The sequence below is a fragment of the Conger conger genome, chromosome 3 (genome assembly GCF_963514075.1).
Source record: "Conger conger chromosome 3, fConCon1.1, whole genome shotgun sequence".
NCBI lineage: Eukaryota > Metazoa > Chordata > Actinopteri > Anguilliformes > Congridae > Conger > Conger conger.
The window spans coordinates 21,062,267-21,086,454 of NC_083762.1; the positions used below are offsets into that span (position 1 = coordinate 21,062,267).

The 24,188-nt window shown below is 39.0% G+C and overlaps 1 protein-coding gene across 4 annotated transcripts in view; it reads right to left on the bottom strand.

The window, feature by feature from the left end:
- Window positions 1-23,077, bottom strand: part of arhgap36 (Rho GTPase activating protein 36) — a 33,552-nt gene extending 10,475 nt beyond the window's left edge. For 3 of the 4 annotated variants that reach the window (XM_061235516.1, XM_061235514.1, XM_061235518.1), the window contains exons 1-2: window positions 7,517-7,727; window positions 665-821 (exon numbers count right to left, since the gene is read on the bottom strand). In XM_061235516.1, the coding sequence (XP_061091500.1) occupies window positions 665-821; window positions 7,517-7,702 (343 nt within the window). In that variant the 5' untranslated portion in view covers window positions 7,703-7,727. Of the gene's footprint in view, window positions 1-664; window positions 822-7,516; window positions 7,728-22,803 lie in introns of those variants that run through there. The other variant, XM_061235517.1, reaches the window with a different exon arrangement.
- Window positions 23,078-24,188: the final 1,111 nt, after the last annotated feature.

Below are 24,188 nucleotides of genomic sequence, written 5' to 3' on the forward strand. Positions count from 1 at the left end.
TGTGATTCACACATACGGAGACAATCAGACAAAACCTGTTTAAAAGTGAACCAAAAATGGAATGTGGTTGTGAAATATGGTGAGGAAAAAGAGGAGCCAGGCCAAGAAGAAGGGAAAATGGATGATGGGGATGTGGCGGAGTTAGAATATACGCGTTTGCTTTGTTTCATTTGCCACGTAAACGTAAGAAACTATTTTGTTGGAAAACCAAGCTCTGTGGAATTAAACCAAAAAAAGGAACCGTCTAATGTCTTTTAATTAATATATTTTGACCCTTGAATCTTTGTTTAAAGCAAAATCCATTTTAATTGTAGTATCATGTATTACAAAGATTTGTTTTTAAATACTGTAAATAAAATCAGTTTACAAGTCCTACAACACTTTTTCACTCAACCCTGGTTTCAAGGACCTCAGTGTAAACAGAGTTTGCTCCAATCAGTCACACAGCCACCCATTCAAATACCATTTTCTTTCCTGACCCATTTCATTTTAATTTATTTACAGTTCTGAGGGTTACTGATGAAAGCAGGAAAGCCTCCTGGACTGAGGCTGTCTGCAGTCGTTGTTCCCGCTCACAGGGAATTGATGGTGGAGCGGAGATGCAGGAAGCCCGTGGGGACGGGAGGTACAGTACTGGGTGGAAGGGGTGCGGCGGGCCTGGTACCTCGTGGAATGCTGATGTTGACGCTGAGGTCCCGCTCCTCCAAGTGGTAAAATGCCACCTCCTGCAGACGGGCTCGCTCCAGCTCCGACAGGCTCTGGATCGGCACGGGCTGCAGCCTGACACTCTGCCCCAGCATGGTGGTCCAGGTGTGCTCACCCTGAGAGAGCCACAGGGAGGAGGACCGCGGAGGGCCGTCAGAGAGGGGAACAGTACAGCAACAACACACACAACATGTATGAAAAACAGCATGCTGCATTCATCTCATTGGGAGAATGACATGAGATGTAAGTAGAATAAAGTGCTGTAGAACCAATAACAAAACCCACAAAGCCAAGCCAAAAATGCATTTAAGGGTACTTATAGGCTTCCCAGAAATATAGATATATGCTTTTTTACAAGCTTGAGTATGTAGGCTACTTAAATGCATTATTTTTTATAACATAATGCAACTTGAATGTATATAAATTAGGTTCAAATATATCTGAATACATTCAAGCATGCTTTCACATGCAACAAGTATCCAACACTTTTACCTGACATGTTGCAAAACTGTCTGCTCATTCACAGAATATCCAACACTTTTACCTGACGTGTAGCAAAACTGTCCACTGATTCACAGAGTATCCAACACTTTTACCTGACATGTTGCAAAACTGTCTGCTCATTCACAGAATATCCAACACTTTTACCTGACATGACGCAAAACCTCTTATTGACATCTTTTGGCACTTCAAGACTAGGTGGATCATGTATTAATAATGCCCTGTGCATAAGAAAAGTTTGTCTATCTATTTTCACTATGCTTAAGTATGCTTAAGTCCGTCAAATTTATTTTTAAATGTTAAATATATCTGCTGACCACCCCTTTCCCAAACTGCTTCTCCCCTGAGTTTGGCATCATCAGTTTAAATCACTACTTGCAGAAAATGATTATTACCATCTGAAGAACTCATTTCAGATTTTTTTTTCTCTCATTGCATATAGCTTATAAGATAATCATTAGCCTCCAGCCAGATTCATGTATGAAAATGGATAGATAGTTTGCACGTGCAACACTCACACGTGACTATGCTTCACTCACGCTAGATGCTGCCAAAAGCTGCTACTAAATGGTCTGCCATTTTAGAACAATCCCCAGTGTAAGCATGAATATTCACTTAGGTCTTAGAATAAACTTTGAGTGGAGTGGTTCCATGCAAATGCTACTTTCTCACGCAGTCACTGGAACTCCACCTACGTATATCCATTCACAAAACAAAGTCCAATACTTCATGTCAATCTTTCAAACCTTTCATTGAAATCAAATAATACAAATCAATTGAATTCACACGCCTAAAGAGGAGAAATTGACCCATGCCTGGCATTCAGAGGGTTGAAAACTAGTTGGAGTGAATCCACCAGTTTTGCTTTTTTACAGAAAGGGCAAACACACAACACTGTGCAACTGCAAAGGCCTGAGTGAATTCCTTCAGGGTCTGGGTCACTTGCAGTGTGATTAGAGTCAGAGTAAAGTAAGCACTATAAAGCACAGGCATTCTAGAACACTCCCAGGCTTGTTTTATTTAGAACAGGAGAGTTACAGAAATTCCAGTTTCAGCTGGATTACAACATGGAGTGGACATAGGTCTAAAGCTTCAGGCATCATTTTGCAGCAATTTCTAGAAGATACTGTCAACTTGGAACCTTTTGCATTTTATTCCATTGAGGCCCTTAATTTGAATTACCATTGTAAATTATAATTTTATCCTTGCTAAATAAATATAGTATCAAAATAATTTAAGGTATGTTTTACAACTAAACAATGGCATTAAAATGCATGATGAAGACATAAAGATAAGTTTTTTCTGAAATTTGTGGCTAAAATAAGAACGAGTGAGATTTGGAAACATCAAAATTAGCGTAATTAGTAGGCTTGGTTAATGTGACTGAAATGGGAAACTTGGTGGGATTCTAGTGGTTTGCATCATTGTCGCGCACTCCGCCACAGCCGTCCTAACGGAAAACAGACCACACTTTCTGCTCCTTCTGGTGGTCCTCTTTGATGGTCCCCAGAGGAATGTATGACGGGGGCAGTAAAGATCCAGAGGCTGGGAGAAATACCCAGGGCCTTTGGGCTGAGAAGATGATGAAAGTGGCAGTGGCGTGCAGTGACCCAAGGGGTGAGCCTGGGGAATGCAGCCTGGCAGCAGTTAATCAAAGCAGTAAGGCACTAACAACACCCAGCAAATGTGGCCGAGCCTTTATGCGCATCTCATGGCCAAGTTTTCAACACGGTAGTCTGGCTAGACTCCCCGATGTGTGTATCTGGAAAGGTTCTATGGCTGATGTCTGAGCCAGGCATGTTTATTACCTTCATACCTGCTAAGCCACCATCTATTTCTCTCTCTAATTGACTTTTCCCCTCTCTCTGAACAACTTGGGGGTTTCAGCTATACCGCAGACGGCACTGCTCCAGGCCAGTGGTAGAACTGTGGCAGTTTTCCGGCGCTTTCTATTGTGCTAAAAAAGAACCACTTAACCTTTACCACCACAGTTGTAGGGAGGAAGAAAATAAACTACAGACCACTGCATCAAATTAGCCTCAGGTCTAAGAGTCAATGGTCTGTAGCACATTACCAATGTGACAAAGACCTTAGGCATGCATTCTCTGCTTAGAATTGGTCAGCCCTTATAAAAATGGGAGTTTTACGGAGGGACTGTGAACCAATAAACCTTTAGGTCATGAAGTCATTTTTCTAGAGGGCAATAAGATGTCATGATTGTAAACACCCTTTGATTCATTCAAATGCGGTCAAGTTTGGGTAAACATTATGTAATCTCAGAAACAATAAACAAAATGTTAATTATTACATCATTATATACTGGATTTAATTGTGCCAGTGGAAATTGAAAGGAAAACTATTCTGTCAGGAAGGCTTTTTTGTGAGCAGCACTTCATAGGTGATTCATGAGCTTTAACTGTCACATCCCTCTGCTTCTCTCAAAGAACTGAATTGAATCTCAGGAAGGGACAGTATTGTGAAATGAACAAGGGATTGACCGCAGTCAGGAAGAACAGCTAATTCATCAAAAAACAAAAAGGTTTTTCTTGGAACCACAAACACATCTGTTGTATATTTCACCTTTGGACTTTTTTGATTTCTGTTCCTGTGCTGCTGTGTATGTGTGTGTATGTGTGTGCGTATGTGTGCATTTGTTTGTGTGTGTGTGTGTGTGTGAGTGTGCGCAGTCTTTGTGCCTGAAAGTAAAATATGATACGAAGCGCATTTGCTTTGATACTGAACACCAGGTTCAAGTGATTCATACTGGTAACTCTATATGTTTTTATACTCAACTTAGTTGGAGAAGGAATAGGAATTAATTTCAAACTACTGGACACACAAAACAGTATGCCGCATTGCAGGAATGCCATGAGATGTAAGTCAAATAAAGTGCAGTCGAACCAATAACAAAACCCACAAACCCAAAAAAGGCATTTAAGGGTACTTGTAAAAAATATGCTTCCTAGAAAGAAACTCATTCTTGTACATGCTTGAGTATGTACTTAAATACATTATCTTTTTATAACAACATAATACATAATGTTGAAATATATCTTAATGCATAATGTATGCTTTCACAAGCAAAATATGTAAATAGGCATGTTAAGAAATAAATTAACATACCTATTTACATTTGTAGTATACTAAAGCTCATGAATCACCTTTTTAATTTCAATGTACTGATTTAAGTAGTTACGTTAGTTATAGTCAAGTATATTGATACACTTAAGTATGCTTGTTTTTTGCTTGGGAAAGTATAACATTAAATAGATTCCTCCTAAACACAGACTGAGGTTAGGCTGATTTTAGTTTCCACCCCCAATTATGGGAGCAAAAGTAATTGGACAGTTGGCTACTCAGCTGTTTCTTGGCCAACTGTTTGTCATTTGTATTCATGCACAAGAAAGCTAGTGTTGATTTTATGTGTGGATTTTGTCTGTTGCCATTGCCTCTCAGCATGAGGACCAAATACCTGTCAATGGGATGGGATAAATCATTCTGACATTTTGTGTAAAAGTCAATGTTTGTTACATTGTTACAAAGCTAGAATGCACTAGTATGCTCAGTCATTGGCAATGATCTGGTAGACCATGGAAGACCATTGAAGTGGATGACAGAAGAATACTTTCAACTGTGAAGAAAAACATCAAGAGCACGCTGCAGGATATAGGCATAGATGTCAAAGACTAAAACGAAGAGCAGACTACACCAGTATAACCACAGACGGTTCAGCACAAAATGCAAACCACTGTCTCAAGAACAGAAGAGTCAGATTAGAGTTTGCTAAAAGTACATTCTGGGAAAAAAGGCTTATGGACAGAAGAGGAGATGATCAATGACTGCGCCAAAGTGATGGAAAGAGGAATGTGTCGTGAAAGAAAGGAACTGGAACTGTTCATGAGCTAAAGGAGAGCCTCATCTGTGAAACATGGTGGAGGTAGTGCTTTAGCTTGGGCATGCATGGCTGCCACTGGAACTGGCTCACACTTCATCGATGACGTAAGTGGTGACGGCAGCAGTAGGATGAATCATGAAAAGTGAACAGAAACATTTTATCTGCTCGGATCCAACCATATTGCGAAATAAATCAATTTTTCTGCCAAAAAGTGTAATTTTTACTGACTAACCAAGTAAATCACTGTCCTGAATCACTTCGTTGTACATCACTCCGGATAAGAGCGTCTGCTAAATGCTTTGTAATGTAATGTAACGTAAATGAATCCATTGGAAGATGTGTTTCACTTGCTGAAGTCTAGAAAAGACAAAGCACCCCAGAAATAAACTGCAACTGAAGATGGCTGCAGTACAGACCTGGCGAAGGATAAGCAGGGAAGATGCCCAATGCCTGCTATTGCAGACTTCAACTAGTCAAGGTACTAAATATCATTACTCTATTTCAGATTATATTAATATGTTCAATGCTTTTGCCCCCCTAAAATTGAGGGACTATGTATAAGAAGAAACATGGATCAGCCAATGTGGATGTAAATTCTCTGAAATTTAATCAGACAGTCTGCAATTTAACCTCACATTCATTGTTTTATATCAAATCCAATGTGCTGGAGTACAGAGCCAAAACAACAAGAATTGTGCCACTACCCCAGTACTTTTGCATTTAAACGTATACCAGCCCACATGTACTGTATTTGTATATTAACTGGCAGGGGTCGACCCTGCTTTATAATGAAGCAGTACAGCAAAGATGACTCATGGAACATTGTGTTAAGCCACAGGCGTTGTCTGAAAGGGATAACAGCAGTGACAGGTTCTGTACTTTTGATAGGTGCGTGTTAAAATCAGATAAAAGGCACTACAATGCATGGACCGGTGGGTGGCTGTCATGAGTGACTGATTCCTCTTGTTGTGGGACAAACATTAGGAGAAGTGGAGGTAGGGTGGGAGAGTGGAGGTTGTCAGGCCCCTAAGTGAGAAATAAAGGAGGTGGGAGTTAATCATTGTCCTGAGCCTGTGAAGCTGAAAATTTACAACTTTTTGTTCTTCACGTTAAATAATTTCAATTCTTAAGAGATTGGGTCATACGACATTACTTTGACTGCAATAAGGAGATCAAAATTAATCCTTTCTTATCTTTCCAGCCACCAATGTCTCATCTTAAATCACTCTTGATTCAAAAAGTTTACATTACTTCTCTGATCTGGAATTTATAGTTATAAATATTTGGATATTTACAATTTGCATAACACATGCCCCAGTAAAATTATTCTTCACTGTTTAAAACTGTATTAAAATGTTTGGGAAGACCTTTTACAGCAGAGGCAAACTCAGACTGCCTAGACAGAAATATTTTCCACTAGACTATATACACTTATTGAAAAAGTATGCCTCCAAACCATCCAAAGAAGATGACTTACAGTTTTATAAACAAAGGGATTGTTATAGCCTGTGGGACCAATAAACTATACCAATATCTTGTGTTTGAATCTCCAAAACCAATCTATGCATAAAACCACTTGTTACTAAATTTAGTAATGTATATATATATATATACATTACATTGTACATTGATGTACGTAGTTCAACTATCAATAAATAAAAATGTCAAACCATGGTAAAGCCACATCAATTTAAGTTCTGTTAAACTAAAAGAATGGGTTATTTGCCATCGCTTGGTGCACAGTGTACAGTAGCACTAATAAAAAGATCCAGGATATCAAAGTGGTTCTTCAAATCTGACAGTCTGCTTATTATTCTCATATGGATTCAGCCTCGATCTACAGGAAGTATGGTGATCTAGGCAAGGATAATCAGGGCTGAAGTGAACCATCTTGCTGAATGTCATTTGTAAACTGCATTAGAACACTAAAAAAGGCAACCAGGGCATGCAGGAGTGTGCCAAATTGATGGAAAAGTCATCTTTGTTCCGTGTTATTTCTGGAGAGGAGGAAATTGAGTTTCAAAAGCAAGAGAGCTAAGCATGCATACCACACTACAGCCTATTCACAAGAGAAGTGCTTTTTTCCAAGATGAAGAGAAACAGAGCCATGAACCCAATAACGTCAACTTGAAATGTGTTCAACCATATCTTAATTATTACTGCAAGAGACAAAAACACATCTATTCATTGCTTAAATAATTGTCTAATTATTATTCTCCTTCATGGAGGAAAAAGGCAACTGGTATTTAATACAATGGAGAGTGCTGACCCCTGACACGAATTGAAACTCAACTCACGCACCTCACTTGACAGGTATCCTTGGTATGCATTGAGACCCACCGTGGCAAGCCTCGGAAAGAGTCCCATGCTCAACATACAGATCACAACACATTGTTACCAAAGCATTTACCATACCTGGTATGAGGAAGTCTTTCTCAGAGGGTGACAGCCACACAAAATGTATTCAGTTCCAAGGATTGCCCTGGGCGCCGGTGAGGGCAGAAAGTGTGGAGGAATGAATGGAAAAGAAAGGTCTGACGAAGGGAACGAGGGCTTCGCACTGCTTAGAGGAAGGGGCTGCGAGTGGTCTGCTCTCTCCATCTGCTACCTCTCGAAATGAATCAACACACGCTGGCTCCACTGCCAAGAGCAGTCTTCAAGTAAACAGAGAAGACTACAGGAGGAGGAGGGGGAGGGGCCACTTCAGCCTCTGACTGCTCTCCTCACAGCAAGAGACCTCTTCCAGCAATAACAGAGACAATAACAGAGACAGCAAACACCTCACATTGCACACACTAGCACACCACCACACACACAGACACAGACACAGACACACACACACACACACACACACACACACACACACACACGCACGCACGCACACACACCAAAAACATGCAGACACACACATACGCACACACACACATGCACACATACACAAACGCAGATGCACTTTCCAAGACCTTGGCAAGCTGTATGTACAATTTGCGAGAGTTGTCCCTGGATTTGTCTTTTTAATGTGTTAACTTGCAAAGGGAAAATAAGTTTTGTAATTGAAGCAGAAATGGACATCTTTTTCATATCTGAAAGGGTAAGATTTGTGAGTGGAGCTCACTTGAAATAAGGAGATGGAATTTCTGACTGTAATCCTTCAGGAACCAATGTGAAGAAGCAAAGCATAAATTAATGCATTTATCTATTCAAAATTGGCCACTGGAAAATACCAGCACAGGCTTCCTGACCAGATGTTCTGACATTGGGGGAAATATACTGTCACTGCGGGATGAGGAGAATTCTGACAATCACTGACAATGTTGTGGTTTTACCTACACTGACCTTTAGAATGGCCAAGCTTCTTCTCCCACATCCTAAAAGGAGCAACAGGACATCCACGTGTCTCACATATCCAAATGACAACAATGAACCCTTGCCCTGGAGCATGAACTACTATCCTATCACAGAGGGAAAAAAAACAAAAACATTGAGAGAGAGAGAGAGAGAGAGCATTGTGTCATTCTGTCCAGCACATGTGCCTATTTGTTTACCACTAGTTCATTCATCTAATGTTCTCATCAGCGCATTCCTGGAGCGGCTCCTGTGGGCAGTTGGATTGCAGGCATTAGAAGGACCTCCTACCTGGTCACAGCACTGATAATCCTTGGCCCAAAGGTAATGTGTGCACATTAAAAACAGCGAATTAGCGTGCAGTAAAGGGATTTTGGCAAAAAATCAGACAAACAACAACAGCAGGCCGAGCCTGGCCGAGGCGTCTTCGCTGCATGCCTGAGCTGCAGATGAGATTCTCGTATGTTGACTGGGACGCGCCACAACTCTCCGGGGTCCCTTCCGTCTTGTTAGAACTGGAATGCGCTCCAGATGCAGACAAGGACTGCAGTTCCACGTCAGCTGCGTCACACGGCCTCTGTTCCACTGGTGCCGTTCCACTTTGGCGGTGTGCTCTCAATGCAGAGCCACACACGGGTGTCATAAACCACCCCGTCCTCAACTGTCTCTGAAGTCACCGGAGAGGAAAAAGTTAGAGGAGGTGGCTTTCATTATGTCTGTCTACGTTGCCATTTCAGAGGAAGGACTATGACGCCAGTCACAAGGACTTTCGGACATGACCCGCAAATGAAAAACAGCAGTGTAACTCATTTGATCAAAATCTATAAAAGCCACAAAGAAAAACATTTTAACATGATTTAGAGAACAATAGTGTCAATTTGTTTACTTCTCTGTGTCTGCTTACATGTAAAGAGACTTTTATAAACTGTATGACTTCTAAAGGAACAATTTCATAAAACAGATACTGCAAATCAATTGGCAGTCAACTGGCAATATTAGGTCCCCTACATGGACTTCTACTGCAGAAAATATACTAAGCCTACGTCTTGCAGAACTCGCAGAGGCAGAAGAGTGATTATTACGAATATATAACTGATAAGCTGACCCTAAAAATAGTGGTGTAAAAACCTTGGCCTGACTGCTCAACAGAATGAAACATTTTCCACTTGATCTCTCATATCCTGCCCCAAGTTCAACATGAACCCAACGACTGTTCATTTTCATACCCCTCACCCGGCAGCCAAGTCCCAGTCATCCTGTTTTCCCCCAAAGACTGGGAATATGGTGGATATGGGAAGATCACATGACCCGGATACAGGGGATTTAGGATGAACATAGCACCTCTGCTATCCTGCTGAATAGGCATGCTGTGGCCAGGTAAGGCAATATAACCTGAAGCTGCTTAGAAATAGGCTGACCTTTAAAAATCAAGAAGCGGTTGGCATAATTAAGTCTTTACATAGTATGTTAAACTCAAGTTGTCCAGCCACAAGAAACAAGGATATACATTTAAGAACAATGTTTTCCAGTGAAGATTTATTATCAGTCACTGACTACAAAATGTCTACTCACATGATTACTCTCACAAAATATCTCCTCACATGATTACATTCATACATGCGCATGTGTACACATCTGCACAATGGAACACACACACATACATTTTGCTAGTTTGTATGCTTTAGTTATCCCATGACAACCTACTAGGCTTTTATATTGTCTTCCACATTCCTATTCACTACCGAACAAAAAAACAAACAAAAAGGTAGAACAGACCATAATAGGACATGAGCAGCTCTGTTTGTGTGTCTGGTGTCTGGGGTCTGATGCAACAGAGGCCCTCATATCTATTTACCCTGAATTTCCTGCAAAACCTCTTCCTCAAGAATCCCATAATTAACCATGAAAGGGAAAGGGGGCTGTATTTCATTAGTGTGAATAACCCTGGACAGATGTAGTGAAGCAGAATGTGCACAACCATAATGCAGCTTTATGAAGACCAGGGTGAGTGGTAGCCTTTAGTGCCCTCTACAGACAATACTATGTCCTTACAGCAGCAGTGATGTCACTTCCTGGTTAAAGACGGAGCCCCAGGGATAGGAGTAGAACATCATCAGAACATCCTCAATCGGATTTTATACCAACGATTCTCCATAGACTACTTCTAAGTCACCTTTGCTTCTGGGATGTCAACAAACTCCACTCACAAGGAAAATTCTGGGAATTTCTATATTGTAGCTGTCCAGACTTGCAGGAGTGAAAGGACAACAGCAAATACGTTATTGAATTACTCAACTTCTCCCATATTTGCCAGCATGGCTTAAAAACCAAAACACTGTTGAACCCACATTCAGAAACTAAATGTACCATGATGCCCTACCCCAATGATTTGAGGCAATGTATTTGTTTCCTCTGAAACATATTAAAATTGACATGCATGAACTGCAGTCCAGGAGACAAAAAATGCAACAGTAAGAGCTTTCTGTGCATTTCTTTGTTCTTATTTCTGAAGCCTTTTTTAGTGGAGCTCTCAAGAAAATTTGTGGAATTATTGTAGGTCCACTGCAGTCCACAGGGCAAAATAAGGTGAGAACAAATACTCCCCATGCCTACAGCATGCATATTTTGTCAGCATAAAACTTAGCCAATGTGTTAGTATACCTGAATCACACTTAGCTTCCAACATTTTAACACCAATAAGTCCACTGCACTGCACTGCACTGATAAATATGTAATTGAATTTGTGTAGCTATGTTCGTATGTGCTTCAAAAAATGTATACCTTCTCTAATACTGCATAACAGCAGTAAGCAAACAACATGTTTTGTGGAGTGGAGCAAATCCATGGCTGAACTGAAGCCTTTGAGAGAGATGCTTTGTCAACATTGCTCCAGAGAGACACAAAAACGCACACAAATCCTGTCCAAGAACTGCTGTGTGAGGGGCAAAAGAAATCTTAAAATAAACAATTCTCCATGAGCCATTAATTAATTTCTGATTGTGTTCAATGACACCAATTAGCTCATAATCTTTACATCAACACATCCTGATGTCAGTCTCCTGCAGAGCAGCTTGACTTCCTTCCTTCCTGTGGGCAAATTACAGGAATTATAGTTAAAATTAGCCTGAATTATAACTTGATAATTGAATGGGAAATTATTGGGGGTAGACAGAGATCCCTGAGACTTTAACGCTGAGTGGCAACCTGCATATCTTTGTTAGAACTACTGTATTACTTTCAGCATGGCTAACCATTGGGTCAGTACATATGTATGTAAAGCTTTGGCTGTTTGCCTCCATCTACCTGCAGGTTGAGGAGTTTCCCATGTCCAACTACAATAATGGTAGACCAGTTCAAGCTTTCTCAGTAGTGCGCAGGTTATTGAAAAACAGATACAACAGAACAAAAAAGAAAACAGATTCTGTGATTGAATCAAGAAAGAGATTTAAGAACAGTAGTTCCCCCTAAGTCCCCCCTTCAAAGTCTTAGCCATCACTGATATCTGTTAGATTATTCATGTATGCTTTATTTAATTCATGTTTGAATTAAAATTCCATTAAGCATAATGCATAACAATCTCCCTAAAAATTCCCTCTAAAATGCTAATACTAAAATATTTAACTCATTCTTGGTTCCCTACTGTCTCTGGCCACATGGTACCTGTTCAGGTAAACCACACAATAGTGGAAAGAGGCTTGACATATAGCCCATGAACTTTCTTTTACTTGTGGCTCATTATCCTGTTCTTGCAATGACTTCCAAAGGCCAAACACAGGAAATGCCATTTACAAAAACCTCCACTGAGAATGCCACAGTTTTCTAAACAGGACATTCTCCACCCACAGACAGTGCCCTCTCTGTTCCGCCTGGCTGCAGGTCTCCTTCCTCCTGACTATTCATAATGCTGTGTGTGCAGCAGTAGGCTAGACTGCGCTGAACACCTGGACTACAGGACAAGAAGCGAAGCACACCGTAAGCATGTAAGCATATGGCATGAGTTAAGATCAGAGAACACTTCACACATTTCATATAAAACATTTGATACCTCATGCCAGTAGTATCAATCATTGGAACTACTGATAGTATTTTCATAGCCTAAAATAGATCATCAGTCGAGCAGAAGCAACTGCCTTCCCCAAAAGAAATCTATGGAATTGGTATTGCATTCCTAGATTTAGTTTGCCTGAACTCTGTTAATGTTATTCAAACAAGATGAGTCAACATCCGGAAGGTTGTAAAACATACTTGTTATTTGAGACGTAGTGACATTTCTACATGTCTTCTGAAAAAACAGCCTTATCATTCCAGCCAGTCTTGTTAAGTGCTAGGAGAGGCAGGAAGTTGCCAGCATTTTAGAGGATGCAAACATAGGGAAAAAATGAGGGAATGGGTATGAACAAAATTGATGCTCTTCAACTGAAATTGATAGGATATTCAAAAAAGCATATAAAAATAAAGCTCATTCCAAAAGCTTACATGATCAAGAGTAAATTTGCTATTCTTGTGAACATCAATGGGATGAATAACTTCACTGGAGTACAAACAGAACAGATAACACAAGCACATCTGGTACATACACGGAATAAGTATCTTTGTTATGCATTATTCTTACCTGCAAGCTGTTTTTCAATTATACATGACCAAATATTCATTCACAATATAGTCTACAGTATAGTTGCTACAGAATGCTAAGAAATCCAAGATACACTACTCGAATACTCTCACAAGAATGTATCTCACAAGGCTGAATGACAAACTTGAGTGAAATTGAAAAGGTTTTCAGGACTCAAGGATTATTCAAGGCAGAAAATTAATTCAACCAATGTGCAAAAGCTGTTATTCAAAATCAAATCATCTCTCACACCAAGAGTATATGTCAGCAGATACTTAAGCGAGAATTATTTTCCTTTGCTGATAGGCTCAGCCTCAATATGGAATAACCCTAAACTAAAAATAGGATTTTACAGGCGTCAAGATCATTGGATGCTTCTCCCAAAATAATATCTTATGGGAATTTGACTTCAGAGTTCTCCAGATCTGAGATTGTCTGTCTACGGCAGGTCCCCTAATCTGATAGAACCACAATAAAATAGAACCATTAGTGGTTTTCCTCATTCAGCCTAATCTAAAGCCACATCATTGGTGGATATAGTGGAGCCACCATACAGCAGGACTGAAAATGGTGTTGGAAAGGGACTTAATGATGATGTTTGAAGATGTGGAACGCATTATTTTGGGAAATGCCTCTTCCAGAATGATGCCAGGTCTAAATTGATTCAATACAAAAGATTAAACAGATTTTACGAGACATCTGTGAGGATGATTAGGAAAAGCTTATCCATTCCAACCATTCTTGGCAATGCCACTCAGTTCAATGTTAAATTGTCCATATTTTTGACCTAACCATCTACTGTACAGGCAATGAGTAGTAGAAAAGCACCTTGAGGGCAATTTCCACCTATTTTGTACTGGTCATAATAAAGTGTGAATATCTCAAAAACTATTTAATGCACACACATGGTTGAACACTTCAATCAAACAAGAGGCTTATATAATTTAGAAATTTCAAATGGAACAAATTTATGTCAGAGCATGTACATACAGTGTACATAAAAGATAAATTAAAATACAAAGGAAAAGACAAAAAACTTTAGCACTGAATATTTACATTTCTAAGTCGAGGATCAACCCAGAACAACATTATATTTGTGCACTAACTTTATATGAACTTGTGTACAAAATTTTGTTAAGATATTGAGAGGCATTCAAATTCCACAATTTTTCCCAAAACTGCACCCAGATGTCCTCAAGTGTCCCCAAATCTCTCCAAATACAACAGATCTGCATATCTTTTTGCCCAGACATATGCATGACCTGAAAAGTTCATTTTTGTGTTAAAACAGATTTTTTGATACAAAATATAAAGAAAGTTTACCTTTACATGTGTTTTTTTCACATATGAGAGTATGCTTTTCATGAAGCATGCCCAAAGCTCTCCAAAAAGGGTTACTCACCCTAATTCTTTTTGAACAAACCTGCATTACAATTAAAATTGAACTTTATTTCAAAATGTGTTTAACTAAAGTCCCATTAGCCATTACGATGACAGGTTTATCTATAGAAAGTCCAAATCCTGTAATTGTCTATTGCCACCTCATACAAAATGGATGTGAGGTTGGATTTTAGGAGGCATATGAACATAAAACTATCTACAAAAGTACAATATCGGAATATACAACGACCGACAGCAATATGATGTCTGTTGTACCACCAAACTTCAACCCATGCATGCGCTAAAAAAACTGTCTGTCACCTGAATATGACACATTATACATGGTTGGATAGGGTGAAACCCCGTACAATAAGCTTGCCATGTTTTGAATTAGTTCAGTAATGAAATGACCTAGCAATGTATTTAAATAAATAAGAAGCAGTTCAAGACAACAATCGCTTATTGTCCCGGTATTGTCCTGCCAAATATATAGTTTTCTTGAAAATGGCTGAATGGATTATGAAATAAATGTCTTATGTTAGTCAGAAAACAGTCGTAGCTTCATAAATAACCAGGTGGGTTCCATAAATATGTCTGTATCAAATAATTTGTGAAACAAACGTATATTTCTACCAAACTGGAAATATGGTGGCCGGACATGCAATAAAAGTGAGCTAAGAAAAAACCCCAATATGTTTATTCATGAAACGTGTGAATTTTATATTTTTGTTCTTATATTGCAACATGATTTTTTGACAGAGAAATGGCATCAAAAAACATTGAGGGAACATAAACACATAAGTCTTGAGCAAGAGATTGGCTGTAAAAAAACAGCATACACGGGGGTCTCCGAGGACTAAGTTTGAGAATCACCAGACTAGACTAATGTAATGGTCTTTTTCAGGTCTCCCAAAAACACTATGACCATTAGAAATAATTAAGAGTGCTGCAACCAGAGATTTAACAAAGACTAAGAAAACAATGTATTGTCCCAGTTCTCAGATCACTTCCAGTGTGCCAGAGAATTAACTTCATCTCATCATTCATACTACTCTGAAATGCTTTTACAATAAAACCATCCAGACCTCTTAGATCTTCTGGGACTGGTCCGCTAACTTCCTTTATTAAAAACAAAATCTTGTGAATCTGCCTTTAGTTATGTGCCAAATTGCTGGAACAAACTGCCAGAAGATCGGAAACATGCCCCAACTCTGGTAACTTTTAACAGCAGGCTTAAAACCTTTGTTTTCTATTTTTAAAGCCTATTTAAAAGGGCAACTTGACTTAACTGCCTATATTTTTATGTTTGAAGAGTACTGTACACATTTATATTTTTTTCTGTACTGCATGTTTCTCTTTTTTTATTCTCAGTGTTTTTTTCTTATATTTCCCATTTTATAAATTGATATATGTCTTTATGCCATCTGTAAATCACATAGAATTTTGACACAAACACTCATTCATGCATTGGACAGACCCTCACACTTGTGTGCAGGCATGCATGCATGCACACACCAACAAACACACACACACACACACACCCACACACACATACACACCTTTTAACACTCCTAGTCTCATACCACTCAAATTCAAATATTTTCATTATATTATTATGTCATTATTTGTACTGGTTTGTCTGGCATATTGGGTTGCCTCAATGGCTGTGTTGGGTATATCATGTACTGTGCTCTCTGTTTCACTATGTGGTCTTTTTGTATTGTTTGTGCATTCTGTGAAGGAAAGAAACAATAAAAAACTGTAATTGCACCGTATCATATTCTAGACTTAGAGGGAAATAAGTGTTGTACATAGATTGAAAGGAACACAGAGTATCCCAATGGTATTTCTGCTGGGTAATTATTGTGACCCGTCCATCATGTTCCCTGCCAGACAAGTCTGATGTAATGGTCAAATTAATGTTATTTGGAATTGTTATGTGTATATGTGGGGGAAGGCTACTCAACGAGCAATACAAATGAGTTATCGTAATTAATTTCCACGTACTCACTAAGTGGAGAACAGACTGAAAAACTCCACACAATAGAGTGAAAGACATAGCTGAGGCTATTTCTGCACAAAAGCAAAGCAGAGAATGCATTTAGACTGATGTGTTAAATTCTCTCTCTTTATGCAAATTATACATTTTAACGCTGTGTTTATCGCCTCACGAGAAAGATTTTTGTTGATCTGATTACATAGCACCTAAGTTGTTTAGAAAATAAGAAGCTTGGAACTGTTTTTGCAATACATATTTAAGGTATTGCAAAAGATCTGGATTATTGTGAATAGTCATAAATAAATCAAGTTTGATCTCCATCTGCATTGTATTGCAGTCCAGAACACCTAGAATTGGTTCACTTGTGCAAGTCAACATGGATAGTACCTGTGACAGCATCTGTGGTACATGCTCTGCCCCCTGCTAGAACAGATTGAACCATGATCCAGTGCTTAAAGTAACATTGTGTAACAGCGGTCTTCTATGGGTTTTGAACTGGAGCACACACCATCTGCCTGGCATAGCAAGACAGACGAGAAGGTTAAGCTAAAGGGCTAAAGAGCGAGATACTCAGCTTCAGGAACTAATCACATGACCAATCTTGATTCAATCTGTAGCCTCTATTCATCTTGGTTGGACTACAAGATATATGATTCAACAAGCTACAGGTGTAGGTCCTCTCTCATTGATTGATATACAGCAAAGCTCTTAACATCTAAATTGTCTCTTCTATCTGTCTGTTTTAAAAAAAATGGTTTAGATTTTTAGATAATGATGATCAGGAAATTAGTATGGCACCAAAAGCCAAAGTTGTCCTAAAAACTACTTTTTGATTTTGGTGCACTTTGTAGTTTTTTTTTATAATAACAGTTTAGCTTTTTCTTTTAAAGATATTTTTTAGGCCTTTTTCAGCTTTATTGGACAGTATATAGAGACGGGAAGAATGGGGGCGAGAGAGAGGGAAAGACATGCAACAAATTGTCAGACGGTCGGATTCGAACCGTTGACATCGCGGCTCACAACGAGCATGCGGTCAGTGCTCTGCAGGCTGCACCACCGAGACACCCAGTTTAGCTTTTTCTGATGATAATATCCTGAAGAATGAAGCCAGGCTTCTAAATACACCAAAAAATGAAATCGCTCTCTGCCAAAGTAATTCTGTGTAATTCTAATTAAATTAAATTAAAATTAATTAATTAATTTAATTCTCATCACAAAGTAATACACACAGGCATCTTATATTCCTGTTTGAATGCATACAATCGTGATATGGTCATGTAAGTGTTAGTGTGTATCCTATGCTAAAAATAGCCAAAAATCTGTTAGCATTTGAATGTTGATAATCATTTCAGCATTGGATAAAATTCCATAAACATTTTAAAGTCAATTAAGTACTGTAATTGAAAAAACCTCATACACCATATTTCAGCTCCTGATTTGACTGAACTGAAATGGAACTTAAACAAACCCTTGTCCTGGATCATAAACAATATGATTATGGACTGATGTCATTGTAAATATTGTTAAACAGTAAATACATTGTAAAACAGTCTGCCTCCCTCATAAAAGAATATCTTACACTGTAGTTTAGCGCAATTAGGCAAGGTTTAAAAGTAAATTATCCATTAAGTCTTACTTTAATACAACATCTGCTTAATGTCTGACTCCCTGTGTGCTGGTTACAGCACAACAGTGGTTCCCCACATGAATCCCCATGGCTGATACATCGGTCCCAATTTTAAATGCCTAACTGTAGTTTTGAACCCATCCCAACATTACAACATTCAAAATGAGTGCAAGCAAGGAAATAACAAGCAGGCAGTTAACTGTCACTTTTTTTCATTCTGAAAGCCGCTAGATGAACTGGGCAGCCACTGTGCTGGAAGACTGCACTCTTTATGCAGCTGACACAAGCAGTCTCTCGGTGACTGATGACTAGAGGACATGATGATGCATGACTAGAAATGAAATACCTACCGTGTTGTCGTGACACCCTCACTACCTGTTCACTATAATTAATAATGCACCACCCACCATTTAGACTGGCCTGGGCATGATGAGTCAGGTCCAGGTTATGTGGTGCATCACTGCATCAAAGGATAACGCTTTAACTAGAGGCATCCCCCAAAACACATGCCCGGAAGCTGCCTCAGAGGCAAGGTAAAACATTGGGCTGTGTACTTTTCAATATTGCCTTGGTAGAAGTTTTTTTTGAATTACCAGAATAATCTCTAAATTGTCTAAAAAGATTCTCCCACAAATTTAGCATCATTGTTCATATACAATTAAAACACTAGAAGTAAAATGTACTCTCATATCAGGGAGGGAACATAGTATGAAAATGATAATGAAATTAAGTTTGAATGGTTTCAGCCATACCAATGATGTTAAAACATGGGGTAAATAAACTTCTGAATCATTAACCTTCAGATTTCATCCTGACTTACATGCACATTAATCCAACAAAATTATTGTTGGGTTTCGAATTGAAAACCAAATCTTTAAATAATTAAAACAAGGCTAAAAGTATCACTTTCCCAATAATAATTGTCTTCAGTTCAATAACAACTAATGTTGCCAGTTTACACCTTTCCTTGGATTTGAGTTCATTAAAATATTGGCCCTCATATCATAAATAACAGACCATGTTTGCGCATTCTGATTCCTTGTCAAGTCAACCATCAAACATTCAGTTGCTGGTGTACACACTGTATCTGTTTGACTTTGGTTAGAGTACCACTTGTTAAAGTTGCACTGTCATATCAAATGCCTTCACTTTCAGATTTGTGTATCCTGGAAAACATATTGCCATGCACCAATCATAAATACCAGTTGTTTGTTTGGGACGGTAGCTAAGGTCTATCCAATAGAGCATAAAAGTTGTGTCAAACATTTATTACACTGTCAAAAACTGTTGAGTTCACAATAGAGTTTCTACCATCACCCATGAACTGCCCTTTCTTTATTTACAAGCGAAAGAACAGCAGTAATCTTATCCCATAATTTAGATTGGGGATTAACATCTGACCTTAGTGAGTTTTATTCACATTCTAGTATCCTGTCTTTCAAAAGAAGGGAAAAATGGAAACATAATAATATACTTTGTTTGCAATTGTCCAAGTGAAAAATTCTTGTTATACGGGCATTCCGCTTTACATGCAACACCATTCTGTATTTTAAACATTGGTAATTGGTGAATATGGTATCTGAATATTTTGGAGGAGAAACATGGCAATCTAAGCCAGGAAGTGTGACAGGTAGCGGAAGTGACCACAGTGTCACCCTTCCTCTTGTGCCCTCACTCATCCATCTTGTGATAGCTCTGAAACGGCCCATTTTGGAGGCCAGTTATAATTCTTTCTGTGGGATTTAAGAGGAAATGGGAAGCTGGTGCTCAGCTTTGAAGCTGCCCTTTTGTAGTCTACACACAGGTCTTGGATAACATTTGGACCATTCCCTTAACGTCCCACTTGTTAACATCAAGACACACCCAAGATTAATTTATTTGTTTGTGTTGAAGCTGTTTCATTTGTTCAAATAGAAAGAAAGTATTTCCTTTTGCACCAAGATGAATTGATTTCACCAGTTTCTAAAAAAACTGATATATCATTGTGTTACGGTATAAGTAAACACATGGAATAGCATTCATTTTTTAAGTGAACTATGGCTTTGATACAACAGAATAATAACTCTAGGTGAAGATCCATGAGTCATAGGAGAACTATCCCAATGTTGCCAAATTAACTTGCTGGGTCATTTGTAAGAAATAAAAATTTAAGTAAACAGAAACCACTATTAATTTTGCATGGACAGACAGAGCCCTGGCACATCAGTTTGCCCCATAATAAAAAACTATTTTATTTATTGCACCTTGCCATCCAATCTCCCTGGCTCTCTTTGTAGCTACATATTTGTACAAACACGTCTTAGTCATATATAGTTACGGAGTGTTGCTATTGCCTCCATCTGAGATTCAATACAATAGGGGGAGAGGTGGAACGCAGCCAAAATATGTCTAGGTACTCCAGGTAACGTGACACAAGGTGCTCTTGAAGGGAGGGTGCTTGTTGCAGGAGGAGAAGGCTCCGCATTATTTATCCTGCAAATTTTCTTAGTTTGCTTTCATTGTATCTTGTTATTTTGTCACAGGGTATTGATTGACAGCCCCTCATGAAGACTTGAGGCACTGAAACTAAGTATCAGTAGATATGCTGCCACGATAAAGATGTTAAACACTTTCCTTCGCCGAAATTTGACATTTCTTGAAGTTTTGTTTTTGGCTACTCCTCCTGAGATTTAATACACTTGGACAAATCAGCCTGGACCAAACACCCTGAGATGAGGTGGGGGGTATTTTGTTCCCTCTTCAGGCAGATGCCCTGCACATCACAGGCTATCTCACTGGGGACATGTAAGGTTTCTTCATTGTTTACTTTCAACTTCAATTTCTTAACCTTCATCTTATGCCATTAAAATAATGGCATCTAACAGTCCTGAGGTTGATCCTTGTAAATGTAGCTGTATGTGATTCTGGCTGCAGCTTAATGTTTTATTCTATTTTTATTAATCATTTATTACTTAATACTTTAATACTTTATTCCATTGTTGCAATTGAAATTTTATGTCAAATAAACAAAAAAAGAAATTCTCTGCCACTTGATTACTTTTCATCCTGTACCAGTTACGTATCAGTCCATCATTTCTTCCTGTCGGTTAGTCATCCAGTTTTAATCTGATACGGCTTCGTCTGTTGTTACTCAACCTTTCAATCACTCTGTGAGCCTGACTGAATCATTCATCATTTACTCCTATCTGTGGTAGTATCTAGCTAACTACTATCTTTCCAACAATGAAAATGACATTATGTAATTATACCGAAATAATATCAATATAATTACTTAAAATGTCTTGCAGTCACTCTGTTGTTGTGCTTTGTTGAGCACTCTATGGCGATTCAATTGATATGATTGTCAAATAAAAATAAATGCAATTGACTGAATGGCTATAAACACAGGAGAAGGTCAGGAACACAGGAGTAACTAGTTTATATGAATTTAATGGCAGCCTCGCCAAAAGCCACTAAGCTCTCTGAACTCTCATTGAAATCTGAACTGTTAGTATATGAATACTTTGTCCACTCAGGAGGTTATATTTAGGGCGTGATATTCTGACAGACTTAGACATTAGCTGCATCGTGTACACAGGCCCAAATTCATGAATCTCTCTACATGGCTTATTTTTTCATACTAATTCTATGAATGAATGTGATGAATCCAGCAGATGGATATAAAACTCATTTCTTGCACCTGCCTGTAATGAGATTCATGCGGTCGGTGAATAAAATGCTGAAGCTGACAGCAATATAAATCAGCATAAATCCTTCCCCACTTCTCCATCGCGTATGGCATTAATTATGTCATGCTTAATCCAAGACATTGGGCAATGATCCCAAAACTAGAGGATCACATGAAATATTATCATTTATAAGCCAAAGCATTCTGCCACCATGTGTCCTTTGAATTAACAGATGTGCTCTCATAAATATCACTTTTGAAAATATTTAAATACAAGTTACTCATTAGAAAATATCTGAATAGATGTACAGTGGATTATAGTTTTATCACTTTTCTGTTGATTGAGTTTCATACCGCTTCATTTTGGAAGAACAAGCAAGGAATCTACATTGCGCAAGTTCTGTCTTGTGCTGTACTTGTCAGGCACTACATCAGGAACCATATATTACATTAGGAATGTTTATGATCTATCATTCTGCATCCACTGAGGTTTACAAAAATAATGCAATGAGATATAAAAATATACAACAGTATTGCTTGCTATACAATTACACTCATTCTGTTAGAATACAGATATACTGTAAGATGTATTCTCATGAGAACCCCACCCCCAAACCAGGTTATCAAGGACAATACATATAATTCAATCAACATAGTTATTTACTGGACTGGAACTAATTACACAGAGCTTTGCATAGCAGGTGCCCCAGCGAAATCAAAGGCAAAAAAGTTCAGTTGATCCCGAAGTCCCTAGTAACAGACATGTTTAGATTTTCTCAGAAGCCAACCCAGTGCCACATTGTCTTGTTGGTTTGATACAGTGACAATGTGTCATTGAGCAGATGAGAAGATTATGAGAACAATGAGCAATGTACATTGGGTTGCAGGACAGGAGGCAGACACCCGACCCCAACACAATGAACACGGTCACTGAAATTCGACAGCACCCTGGCCTCAATGTCTGTTTTCCAACCAGTGTCTAAAAGACCCATTGGTACCTCTACAGAATACATATACGTAGGTAAGCCATCAGAAGAACTACAGAATTACAGGATTCCCTTTCCAGACTCACCACATAATAAAACTGCATTTCCAGGTGCACAAGATCTTCTCGTTGCATCACAGTAGATGTTAAGCCATGCAATCCATCAAAAAATGAAAAACACACACACACAAAAAAAAAAGTTAAACGCAGGTTCAATCTTTTTCTCTGCTGTTCTACAAAAAAATACAAGAAGGGGAAAAGCCTCGTTGCCCTCCCCTTTCACACTATTAATCTAAAGGCGTTAGCCATCAGACGGGAGAGAAGCAGCCGGGCTGTTTGTTGCGCTGTGCGTTGGCGTGCCTTTCCTCGGGGGCGATAGCGGTCTTTCCTGTGTTGCGTGTGCGCCGCGGCAGATAAAGTGAGCCGCCCTAAGAAGCGGCCACCGCTCCGCCTGTCAGCAACAGGAAGCGTGGAGCTGGCAGCGCGAGTCTGACGAGCTCGTTCCTGTCTCCCAGCGCTGGGGGAAGAGGGAGCGGGGTCTCCGTTCCAGCTGCAGCCCTGCCCGGGACTGAGAACAGAGGAGTAATCCTCTCACAGGAGGGAAAACACATGTACACCAACCTCCGCTGTGACGCAGGGGGGCATTAAGACCGGTGGAGGAATGCATGGCTTTGCATGGGATAACAACCCAACATGTGATGGATCAGTGTTCTGATGGCAATCACGTTTTTGAGCCTGGTCTGCTCAACATTGCGATATCGGGACCCAAAGCGGTGAGAGTGTGCTTTCTCAAACAGGTGACCCGTTTTCAACATGTCAAAATCAAACAGTATGGATTAGGCCAGATCCTTTCCATAAACCACAAAAGATATTGCAAACCATTTCCAAGTCTGAAAGAAACTGGGATGCATATTTCTTTTTATTGCAACAGTTCATATGCCAAATTGGACTGTATCAGAGGACTGAAGTAAATCATGTAATGTTGAACAGATGCACAGCAATGAGTTCAAGTTCATCCACATGTTAAAACTAAAACTTGTGTTGGTATATTTATAGATACTTATCACAGCAATGATACATTTGCATACATAATTGCACGATTAAAAGCATATGTGTTCAAAGCTGCATATTGAGTATTAACAGTAGTAAGGGTGTTTAAAATGCATATTCATACAGTGTTGTTTAGAATGACTACAAATTCATGGTGAACTTGGATATAATCTTCTTGAATTATAATGACCTGCTTCAAAGAAAGATTGATGTTGCATACACTTAGTGCACACTTTATTAGGTATTTTTTTGACTTATTGGTCTTCTACTACTGTAGCCTATCAACTTAGAAGTTTGACTTATTGTGTGTTCAGAGATGCTCTTCTCCTGTCTGGGCCTTCTCCTCTGACCTCTCTCATTAACGATATGTTTTTGCCGGCAGAACTGCTGCTCACTGGATGTGTTTTGTTTTTCACACCATT